At 45.6% G+C, this 12269-nt stretch overlaps 1 protein-coding gene across 1 annotated transcript in view; it reads left to right on the top strand.

The window, feature by feature from the left end:
• Window positions 1-413: 413 nt before the first annotated feature.
• The window catches only part of ddo (D-aspartate oxidase), a 224218-nt gene continuing 212362 nt past the window's right edge, over window positions 414-12269 (top strand). Inside the window, exon 1 of the mRNA XM_070884553.1 lies at window positions 414-537. Coding sequence (XP_070740654.1) covers window positions 472-537 — 66 coding nt within the window. The 5' untranslated portion in view covers window positions 414-471. The remainder of the gene's footprint in view (window positions 538-12269) is intronic.

Genomic DNA, 12269 nt, shown 5'->3' with positions numbered 1-12269 from the left:
GAAGACCACTGCAGGATCCAAACTTTCTTAGATAAGGAATACCCAACTGAGCACCTCGAATCTTGTCGCTGAGAGCATGCAGAAAACAAGCGCAGGCAGCGGAAGGAGCGTACGGTAAACCAGACTCCCCACCCATCCTTTCCTCCAACCACAGTCTATCCCACCTGTGACAGAGACTGTAATTCCCGCATTGGACTGTTCAGCCACCTGAGAATTCACTTTTAGAGTGGAAGCAAGTCTTCCTCGATTTCGAGGGGCTGCCTATGATAATGATGATCTTAACAAGTAAACAATCAAACAATTAGTCCTCAACATTCTCAGATTAACTGATACAAAGATTAACGAGTCCATTTTGTTCCAAGATTTCAGAGAGTGTGTGACATGGCGGAGTCAGAACACCCATCCTTGCTGACAAGTAGTGAACAAGTGAAAATCATCTGTCTTTGCTGTAAGCCCAGAGATGTTTCTTCGATGCTTCAGCTGGGCACAGAGCATCGGAAAAACAACAATCAGCTCCTGGACTGCAAAGGGGAAGAAGTAAGTTTATTGATTTGTTTAATATGTTCAGCCCTTTTGAATCCTTGCAGACCTTATTAAGCGGCATGAAATACCACATTCTCAAATCCTATGGGTCTTAGGCCTCATTTAATGAAACATTGGCCTCATCTGACCAGCTGCTTCGTCTTCCCGGATGTTCTTCCTCCACTTTGGGCGTTCTTGGGCCAGGGATTCCCAGGTGTCGGTGGGGATGTTACACTTTATCAAGGAGGCTTTGAGGGTATCCTTGAAGCGTTTCCTCTGCCCACCTGGGGCTCGCTTGCCGTGTAAGAGTTCCGAGTAGAGCACTTGCTTAGGGAGCCTTGTGCCGGGCATGCGGATGATGTGGCCCGCCCAACGGAGCTGGTCGAGTGTGGTCAGTGCTTCAATGCTGGGGATGTTGGCCTGAGCGAGAACACTGACGTTGGTGCATCTATCCTCCCAGTGGATTTGCAGGATCTTGCGGAGGCAGCGCTGGTGGTATTTCGCCAACACTTTGAAGTGTCTGCTGTATATAGTCCACGTCTCTGAGTCATATAGGAGGGCAGGTATCACTACTGCCCTGTAGACCATAAGCTTGGTGCCAGGTTTGAGGTCCTGGTCTTCAAACACTCTCTTCCTCAGGCGACCAAAGGCTGCACTGGCACACTGGAGGCATTGTTGGACCTCGTCATTGATGTCTGCCCTTGCTGATAGTAGGCTCCCGAGGTATGGAAAATGGTCCATGTCATCCGAGGCCGCGCCGTGGAATTTGATGACTGGGAGGCAGTGCTGTGTGGCGGGGTTAGGTTGGTGGAGGACCTTTGTCTTACAGATGTTTAGCATAAGGCCCATGCTTTCGTACATTAAGAATGACATAAGCTGCCAATAAAACCTGGGCTGGATTATTTTTAAAATCCAAACTGTTGTGTTTTTATATAGACCGGTTGCATAGTTACATTGTTATTTAAAATTTGGGATTTCAATTTAATTTGATATTACCAAGGGAAAATGAACAAATCTTTACTAAATAACTAAAATAAATTAAGAAAGGAATAGAAGGATATGTTGATAGGGTGAGATGAAGTAAGGTGGGAGCAGGGTCATGTGGAACAGAGACCTGCATTGACCTGTTGGGCTGAATGGCCTGTTTCCGTGCTGTAATTTCTCTGCAATTTTATGCAAATTAATATATGGGAGGGGTTGTTGATGACTGAAGGTATATGAGGAAGTTGGGGAAGACATTGGAGTTTGATGCCACAGAAAACAGCCTTCTTATTGTTTGCAGTATAATAAGGGAGGTGGAGGCAGCGTAGCTCCATAACACAGAGTGGACTGCTTCACACACAGCTTTGCCTGATTTTTTGTTACTGAGCTGTTGTGGATTTCAGCGGGGCTGGAGTTGTGGATGTTGGTGTTTATTTCCTTTGCTGATTGCCCTATTTCCCAAAATGTTTGGGACACGTCTTTCTTTTTGTCGACAGTTGCTGTTTCCCCTGTTGCTGTCAGGGTAGAAATACTTTCTGCAGTGCAGCAAGCACTGTGACCCTCATCTGTAAAGGCAGTGTTTTGTTGTGATAATATGGGAGCACACTACAATGACCTCTTAGGCATATTTGCCGAATTAGAACATTAGCAAAAGTGACCAATAGCTTCCAAAGAGTTGATAACTCAAAATGAACTTTTTATAAAAGCCTAAGACATGGGAAAGCTAGTTCTCTTTGATTTGTTCTTGGGCTGACAATGCCAGATTTATTGCCAATCTCGAGTTTCGCTTCTGGAAATGCTGCAGTCCTTGTGGCAATGATACTTCCACAATGGGAATTCCAAGATTCTGACCCAGTGACTATAAAGGAACAGTGATTATATGTCCAAGTCAGGATAGTGTGTCATTTGGATAGGAACTTGCATGTGATGGAGTGACATTGCTGCTCTTGTCCTTCTCAGTGGTAGCGGTTTTGGGCTGGGAGGTGCTATTAAAGTAACCTTGGAGTGTAGCTGCAGTGCATCCTGTTGATAGTACTGAAGGCAGCCATGGTGCACTGGTGGTGGAGGGGGTAAATATTGAATCCAGTTCTATGGCCACTGACCAAACAGACTGATTTGTTCCAGGTAATGTTGCGTTTCTTAAGTGTTGTTATGGCCTCACCCAGCCAGGTGAGTGGTAAGTGTTGCATCACACTCCTGTAGATGGTAAAGTCATTTTGAGGGGTCTGAGGTGAGACACTTGTCACAAAGTATCCAAACTCTGCTTTTGTAGCCAAGCTGTTAATATGCCTTGTCTAGTTAAGCTTCTGGGCAATGTAGATATAGATCATGAAGGACATGATAATAGTAGTGTCATTGAAGATTGGGGACAGGTGGTTGGGCCTTTTCTGGTTTGACATTTTCATTGTCTGGCACCTATGATAGGAATGTTGCCATCCCAAGCCTGGATTTTGTCCATGTCCTGTTGTAGGCTGGCATGGGCTGCTTCAGTAACAGAGGAGTTAACAAAGCTGAAAACTACAGAATTGTCCCAAAGTCCGTCTTCAGTTAATACAGATGTTAATTCGGAAGACACTGCTTTGATATAGTTATAGATTATAAAGTGAACAATCAGAAGGTTGTAAGGATGGTAGCAATATGTCAAAGTAAGGTACTGATCATAAGCTGGACTGCAAATAAATTGTTTGTTTTAAATCTTTGCCTCATAGTGCAAATGTTCAGAGTTTTACTTGCTTTACAGCTGTCCAAGCAAATACTTTATTTTGGTTTAATTTTAATTTGGTTTTAATTGAAGTGGACTGGATAAATATTCAAACCACAATCAAAGTTTGCTACCACTGGAAACAACTAGCTTGCGTTACTGACAAATTGCAGGTTGATGAATAGTGAACTTATGATACCTGGACCTCTGACGGCAGTGGAAATAGGTAAAATCCCAGCCTCGCCGAGTCCGTACGGAATACTTACGGACCTGGCAAGACCTCACAAAAGCTGGTTTTCGGGGCGCGATGCGCATGCGCCGAAAACCAACTTTTTCGATCTGTCAAGATTTCGCTAGACAGATCCTCCGCATCCCCCGGAGAAAGACATTTGCATGGGCAAGATTGGGCTATTTGCCCATCTCTTGCCCAGCGAATATCCTTCAAATTTTTATGCCTGGTAAAAGCAGGCACATAGCCTACTTTTATCAGCGTAAGAGTTTTAAAACATAAAAATTAAATTTAAATACACATTTTTAGAGTAAAAACCCTGTCCATTAAGGTAAGTTTATTTTAAACCCTATTAAAACACACAAAAAAAAAATCCAAAAACAAAATGTTTCCTAAAACATTTAATTAACATTAATTTCAACTAATTTTAAATATGTGAGGAGTTTTTTTTAATTTATTGCCTTGTGTTTCTGTGTTTTAGGGGGTTATTCTCATTGATAGTAATGGGAACTCGGAGAAATAGACTTCCTATTACTATCATTGAGAATACTGCAGAGTGATTGGTGGTCCAGGCCCATGTGACTTCAGTTTTTTTGTGCGTGCGTGGAAGTCCCATTCCATACGCTACATATCGAATCTAGGCCTCTGACCGGAAGCGAAGGCACCTCCGGGACCATCAGGTACATTCGTAGAAAGATTTTGGGTCGGAGGCGTTCGTCCGAAGGAAGCCTCTGACCAGAATTTCAGCCCCAATCTTTCACCATTTATCCTACCTAACCCTTTCATCATTTTGAACAGTTCTTATAGAGCCCCCTTAATCGTCTCTGGTCCAGTAAATACAGTCCTTCTTTTTCACATTTCATTATTTATCTATATCTCCTCATTGCTGATATAATCTTAATGAATATACTCTGCACCTATGGACTAACTAATGTCTTGTACACATTCATCAATCCTTGCTTTTATAATAGCAGGTTTATCAAAGCGACAAAATGTTAGTCTCTGTGGAAATAAAACAACAATTAATCTGAATTATTATGTGGTAGGTCCCATTAACTTTATCTGGCTGCAATTGGCAAATTAATATCTGCATATTTACCCGGATTTTAATTTAGTAAAACTCAGTTTGGGTTTCAAGTTAATGCTGGGGTTGAAAAGTCAGCACAATGAAAATCAATTATCATACAGCATGAGACAGTAGAAAAAGTAACCAAATGACAACTCTTGACTGGAGTAGAACCAATGGTGCATCAATAGAGAAGACGGGTAAATATGTTCTAAACATTGCTTTATGTTCTACATTAGTGCATTATCCTAAAAGTAGGCTTGATGAATATGCTCCAGGATTTGGGTTACGTAAATTAAGCTGACATTCCAGTACTGAGGGAGTGCTGCGTTGTTGGAGGTGCAGTATTTTCTAATGAGGCATTGAACTGAGGCTCTGTCTGCCTGATCTGGTGGATATTAAAGGTCGCATGAAATTAGTTAAACAGGAGAAAAGTGTTGTCCTGATACTCTGACCAGCACCTAAAAAGATTTATTGAAAATTCATCTAATTTTCTCTTTTTCAGACCTTGGCTGAATTTTGGCCACTATTCCACACCGTATTTTTGACCTAGGACGCTTTTTTTTGGAGCAGACTAAAATCTGCAAGTTTGGCCAAAGTTTCTGCTCTGTTCTAAAATAGGAACTTCCGATTTTTTTAGTTCCCGATTTTTTGACGTCACTGGGGGCAGAACCTGCCGAGCACGCCACTTCTGGCCATTTAAGCGAGGTTGGCTAAGTACGATTTTTTTCTGAAACGGCGCACTGCACCCTTGTGAAAACCCTTCCCTACACATAAGGTAATCGGCGCAGAGAAGACACCATTGTTTTAGCCAAGCTGAAGACACGGCAATGGGGGGAGGGGGTTGGGGGCCATTCGGCCTGGGATGACAGTGGCACCGGGGGTGGGAGGGAGGGCCTTTCCATTTCCAGCCCAGCCTCAGCCCTTCGCCAACAGTTTCCAGCCTCTGCCCTCGGTCAGTTTCCGTTCCCAACCTCAGCCTTTCAGAGCGTCCCTTGTTACCCTGGAAACATGTGTTTTTGGCTTAGGCCTTAAGCTCCACCCACAGAGCTAAGGCCAATGTGCGCCGCGCCAAATTCAACATTAAAATCGGTGAAATACGGAACTTTTTTTCTGCCGCAGTTGGGCCACAAAAAAACCGAACATACCTCTTCAAATATGCCAAAAATCGCCGATGTGGAAAATTGACCACCTTGTGTGTAGCATGGCTGCATAACAGTCACTGCATTTCAAAGTCTTTGATTGTACATGAAGGTCTTTGAGAGGTTCCTGAGAAACATGATAAGATGCTCTATAAATCAAAGTCTTTTTTCTTCACATGGAGGTCATAATGACCCTCTGCATTAACGTTGTAGTATCATTCGTACCTCTCAGAGAAAAAGAGCAACTAAATATTCCAGAAGCTGTTAAGATTTTTTTAAGCCGAGAACCAGGAGACAGACTTTTTAATTCATACCCTTCAACCAGTACCGAAGAACAGAAATCTAGCTGTAAGTGCAAGGATTCTTTATTAATGCTTTATGAACATTTACAGCCACGCTAAGGATATGCCCGCACAACTTACATCATCTGACCTTGGAAATCTGGCAATGTTGTTAAAGCATGATGCCAGTTCCAGGAAAATAAGCCAAAACAGGTTGACTTGGCAAATATTGTCTTAAATAACATGCTACATATCCAAACAAAACAAGGTTTGAAATCAGTATATACATAAAAAATTCTATAAAATCCCTTGACTGCTGATGACCCCCTCTATACAAACTAGCTTTGCTGTTCTCTTTGGGCACGTATTCTTCCTATTAGGATCTTCTGAAACAGGGGGTGTCTAAACATTTGAGTCTAGTAATTCCAGCAGCACCACTGCTGGAAGTTCCGCAGAGCAGAACATCTGACCATCCATCTGTCCTTGTAAATGACCTTGTCCCAAATCCCGGATACAGGGTTATTTACATATAGGGGCAGGTGCCTGTGTCAGTACTGGGGTGTATGCCATGCCGGATTTCAGAGTGGCACTTTACTATTCCTATGAGGGGGAGGGCATGGACAGGCTGGTCTATAAACTAAAGGGGGTGTATAAACAGAGAGATCTGGGGGTACATGTGCACAAATCGTTGAAGGTGGCAGGGCAGGTTGAGAAAGCGGTTAAAAAAAAGCATATGGGATCCTGGGCTTTATCAATAGAGGCATAGAGTAGAAAAGCAAGGAAGTTATGATGAACCTTTATAAAACACTGGTTCGGCCTCAACGGGAGTATTGTGTCCAAATCTGGGCACCGCACTTTAGGAAGGATGTGAAGGCCTTAGAGAGGGTGCAGAAAAGATTTACATGAATGATTCCAGGGATGAGGAACTTCAGTTTGGTGGTTAGACTGGAGAATCTGGAGATGTCTTCTTAGAGCAGAGAAGATTGAGCAGAGATTTGATAGAGGTGTTCAAAATCATGAGGGATCTGGACAGAGTAGATAGAGAGAAACTGTTCCCATTGGCGGAAGGGTCGAAAACCAGAGGACACAGATTTAAGGTGATTGGCAGAAGAACCAAAGGCAATGTGAGGAAAAACTTTTTTACACACTTAATGGTTATGATCTGGATTCAACTGCCTGGTGGAGGCAGATTCAATTGTGACTTTCAAAAGGGAATTGGATAAATACCTGAAGGAAAAAAAATTGCAGGGCTACGGGGAAAGGGCGGGGGAATGGGACTAGCTGAAGTGCTCTTGCAGAGAGCCGGCACAGACTCAACAGGCCGAATAGCCTCCTTCTGTGCTGTAAGTTATTGTGTTCCGAACACAAATGCAACTGCACACAGTGAGGTTAAAGTAACAGTGACTCAGTCTTTAATAAGACACTCCAGAGTGAGGAACAGGCCTTAGGGGCCGGCTTATATACAGTGCTCCCAAGGGATACTGGGATCCCTTGGGACTTCAGGGGATGAGCTCCCTGATGGCAGAACATGGGAATGCATGCTTTACAGATACACAACATCACTCCCCACCCCAACAAAGTCAAAGTGAAAACTATTTACAAGGTGAGGCGGTCGGGAGCCTTTCTTTCCCTGGTGGACTGCCTCAGTACAAATGTCTGTTCTGGTGTGTTGGCTGTGCCCTCGCTGGGCTGGCGTGTTGTTGGCCCTGCAGGGCTGCTAAGGGAGCCTGGCCTTGCTGGGCTGTTGGGCGTGATGGGTTTGATTTCCTGGTCCGGGGTGGTGTCGTTGATCCTTTGGGTGTGTGTTGTGGGCTTGAAAAAGGTGATGTCTGCTGTGGGTTGTTCAGGGCAGTCTGTGAACCGCAGCCTCATTTGGTCCAGGTGCTTTCTGTAAATATGTCCATTGTCTAGTTTGACTACAAACACCCTATTCCCTTCTTTAGCTATCACCGTGCCCGCGATCCACTTGGGACCATGTCCATAGTTTACCACAGACACAGGGTCATTCAGATCAATTTCCCGTGACACAGTGGCGCGACCATCGTTCACATTTTGTTGCTGCCGCCTGCTCTCTACCTGATCATGCAGGTTGGGGTGAACCAGTGAGAGTCTGGTTTTAAGTGTCCTTTTCATGAGTAGCTCAGCCGGGGGCACCCCTGTGAGCAAGTGGGGTCTCGTGCGGTAGCTGAGCAGTACTCGGGACAGTCGGGTTTGGAGTGAGCCTTCTGTGACTCGTTTAAGGCTCTGTTTGATTGTTTGTACTGCAAGCTCTGCCTGCCCATTGGAGGCTGGTTTAAACGGGGCCGAGGTGACATGTTTGATCCCATTACGGGTCATGAATTCTTTAAATCGGCACTGGTGAAACATGGACCGTTGTCACTGACCAGTATGTCAGGCAGGCCGTGGTTGGCAAACATGGCCCTCAGGCTTTCAATGGTGGCGGTGGTGGTGCTTCCCGACATTATTTCACATTCAATCCATTTTGAAAAAGCATCCACCACCACCAGGAATATTTTGCCGAGAAACGGGCCCGCATAGTCGACATGGATCCTCGACCATGGTCTGGCGGGCCTGGACCACAAACTTAGTGGTGCCTCTCTGGGCGCGTTGCTCAACTGAACACATACGCAGCATTGCCGTACACAGGACTCTAAGTCAGAGTCGATCACGGGCCACCACACGTGGGATCTGGCTATCATTACTATACCTGGGTGTGTGCTGTGGAGATCCGAAATGAACGTCTCCCTGCCCTTTTTTGGTAGCACTACACAGTTACCCCACAACAGGCAGTCTGCCTGAATGGACAGCTCGTCCTTTCGCCGCTGGAATGGCTTGATTGGCTCTTGTATTTCAACGGGGATGCTGGCCCAGCTCCCATGCAGTACACAGTTTTTTACTAGGGACAGCAGAGGATCTTGGCTGGACAAGTCCTAATCTGGCAGGCCGTGACAGGTGATTTATCATTTTCACAGCTTCCATGACCATCAACAAGTCTGCGGGCTGCGCCACCATCAACAAGTCTGCGGGCTGCGCCCCCGTGGTGGGCAATGGTAGTCGACTGAGAGCATCCGCACAGTTCTCGGTGCCTGGCCTGTGGCAGATGGTATAGATATACACTGATAGCGCGAGTGCCCACCTTTATATGCGGGCTGAGGCATTACTATTTATCCCCTTGTTTTCAGCAAGGGGCTTGTGATCGGTTTCCAGCTCAAATTTGAGGCCAAACAGGTATTGATGCATTTTCTTTACCCCGAACACACACGCTAATGCCTTTTTCTCAATCATGCTGTCGGCTCTCTTGGCCTTAGACAACCTCCTGGAAGAATAGGCGACAGGTTGCAACTTCTCCGCAACGTTAGCTTGTTGTAATACACACCCGACTCCGTACGACGACACGTCTATTGCGAGCACAAGTCTTTTACACGGGTTATACAATACAAGCAGCTTATTGGAGCATAAAATGTTTCTGGCTTTCTCAAAAGCAATTACTTGTTTTTTTCCCCATACCCAGTTCTCACCGTTGCGCAATAACACATGTAGGGGCTCTAAGAGGGTGCTTAACCCCGGTAGGAAGTTATTAAAATAGTTGAGGAGTCCCAGGAATGACCGCAGCTCCGTGACGTTCTGTGGCCTGGGCGCGTTCCTGATAGCCTCTGTGGGCCGAATGCTGTCCGCCGTGATCTTTCTCCCCAAAAATTCCACTTCTGTTGCCATGAAGACGTGTTTCGAACTCTTCAGTCGCAGCCCTATGCGATCCAGTTGCTGGAGGACCTCCTCCAGGTTTTGTAGGTGCTCGGGCGATGTCTCGACCCATGACTAATATGTGATCCTGAAAGACCACCGTGTGTGGTACCGACTTGAGTAGGCTCTCCATGTTTCTCTGGAAGATCGCTGCAGCCGACCGAATTCCAAACGGGCATCTGTTGTAGATGAACAGTCCCTTGTGCATGTTGATGCAGGTGAGGCCCTTCGAAGTCTCTTCCAGTTCCTGCGTCATGTAGGTCGAAGTCAGGCCGAGCTTGGTGAACGTCTTGCCTCCTGCCAGCGTCGCAAATAGGTCATCTGCCTTAGGTAGCGGGTATTGGTCCTGTAGCAAGAAACGATTAATAGTTACTTTATAATCGCCGCAAACTCCTTTTTGAATATATTTAGTGAATTGGCCTCAACAACTTTCTGTGGTAGAGAACTCCACAGGTTCATCACTCTCTGGGTGAAGAAGTTTCTCCTCATCTCGGTCCTAAATGGCTTACTCCTTTTCCTTAGACTGTGACCCCTGGTTCTGGACTTCCCCAACATTGGGAACATTCTTCCTGCATCTAACCTGTCTAAACCCGTCAGAATTTTAAACGTTTCTATGAGATCCCCTCTCATTCTTCTGAACTCCAGTGAATACAAGCCCAGTTGATCCAGTCTTTCTTGATATGTCAGTTCCGCGATCCCGGGAATCAGTCTGGTGAACCTTCGCTGCACTCCCTCAATAGCAAGAATGTCCTTCCTCAAGTTAGGAGACCAAAACTGAACACAATATTCCAGGTGTGGCCTCACCAAGGCCCTGTACAACTGTAGTAACACCTTCAGTGAAGGAGCAGGGTTGGGAATAGACATGCTCAGCCACAGCACGTTGGTGCTTTAAGGGGTTCAGTGACCGTGTTGCTGCAATCGAATCCAAATTTAATACAAACTAGTGGATCTAGTCTAGGATCTGGAGTGTGCGCAAGATGTTTGGCTGCCAGGTTCACCGGTCCTGCCTGCCCACTGCTTGGTAATTCAAATAATTTTGGCTGTTTGTAAATGTAGCGGAGGGCCTGAAGTTCTGCTCCTGGTGCATTGTGCTGGCACATAAATAGGAGCAGGAGTAGGCCATACGCAGCTGCTGCAGTCACCGTGCCATTTGCAACACGAAGCAGAGATGGGCTTTATACAGAACCCAGGGGAAAATCAACTTCTCCATCAAATTTGGCCATCTCGTCATGATCGCTTCCTGGGCAGGAGCAGGAAAGTGTTGATGCAGCTTCTTGAAGGAGCTCCTGCACTGCTTGTTGGCAGTTACAGTACGGGGTTAGATACAGAGTAAAGCTCCTTCTACACTGTACTATCAAACACTCCCAGGACAGGTACAGCACGGGGTTAGATACAGAGTAAAACTCCTTCTGCACTGTCCTATCAAACACTCCCAGGGCAGGTACAGCACGGGGTTAGAACATAAGAACATAAGAATTAGGAACAGGAGTAGGCCATCTAGCCCCTCGAGCCTGTTCTGTCATTCAATAAGATCATGGCTGATCTGGCCGTGGACTCAGCTCCACTTACCCACCCGCTCCCCGTAACCCTTAATTCCCTTATTGGTTAAAAATCTATCTATCTTTGACTTGAAAACATTCAATGAGCTAGCCTTAACTGCTTCCTTGGGCAGAGAATTCCACAGATTCACAACCCTCTGGGAGAAGAAATTCTTTCTCAACTCGGTTTTAAATTGGCTCCTCCGTATTTTGAGGCTGTGCCACCTAATTCTAGTCTCCCCTACCAGTGGAAACAACCTCTCTGCTTCTATCTTGTCTATCCCTTTCATGATTTTAAATGTTTCTATAAGATCACCCCTCATCCTTCTGAACTCCAACGAGTAAAGACCCAGTCTACTCAATCTATCATCATAAGGTAACCCCCTCATTTCTGGAATCAGCCTCGTGAATCGTCTCTGTACCCACTCCAAAGCTAGTATATCCTTCCTTAAGTAAGGTGACCAAAACTGCACGCAGTACTCCAGGTGCGGCCTTACCAATACCTTATACAGTTGCAGCAGGACCTCCCTGCTTTTGTACTCCATCCCTCTCGCAATGAAGGCCAACATTCCATTCGCCTTCCTGATTACCTGCTGCACCTGCAAACTAACCTTTTGGGATTCATGCACAAGGACCCCCAGGTCCCTCTGCACCACAGCATGTTGTAATTTCTCCCCATTCAAATAATATTCCCTTTTACTGTTTTTTTTCCCAAGGTGGATGACCTCACACTTTCCGACATTGTATTCCATCTGCCAAACCTTAGCCCATTCGCTTAACCTATCCAAATCTCCTTGCAGCCTCTCTGAGTCCTCTCCACAACCCGCTTTCCCACTAATCTTAGTGTCATCTGCAAATTTTGTTGCACTACACTCCGTCCCCTCTTCCAGGTCATCCATGTATATTGTAAACAGTTGTGGTCCCAGCACTGATCCCTGTGGCACACCACTAACCACTGATTTCCAACCGGAAAAGGACCCACTTATCCCGACTCTCTGCTTTCTGTTCGCCAGCCAATTCTCGATCCATGCTAATACATTTCCTCTGACTCCGCGTACCTCTATCTT

The sequence above is a fragment of the Pristiophorus japonicus genome, chromosome 7 (genome assembly GCF_044704955.1).
Source record: "Pristiophorus japonicus isolate sPriJap1 chromosome 7, sPriJap1.hap1, whole genome shotgun sequence".
In the NCBI taxonomy this organism is placed as follows: domain Eukaryota; kingdom Metazoa; phylum Chordata; class Chondrichthyes; family Pristiophoridae; genus Pristiophorus; species Pristiophorus japonicus.
This window is presented reverse-complemented; position numbering and strand designations above follow the sequence as displayed.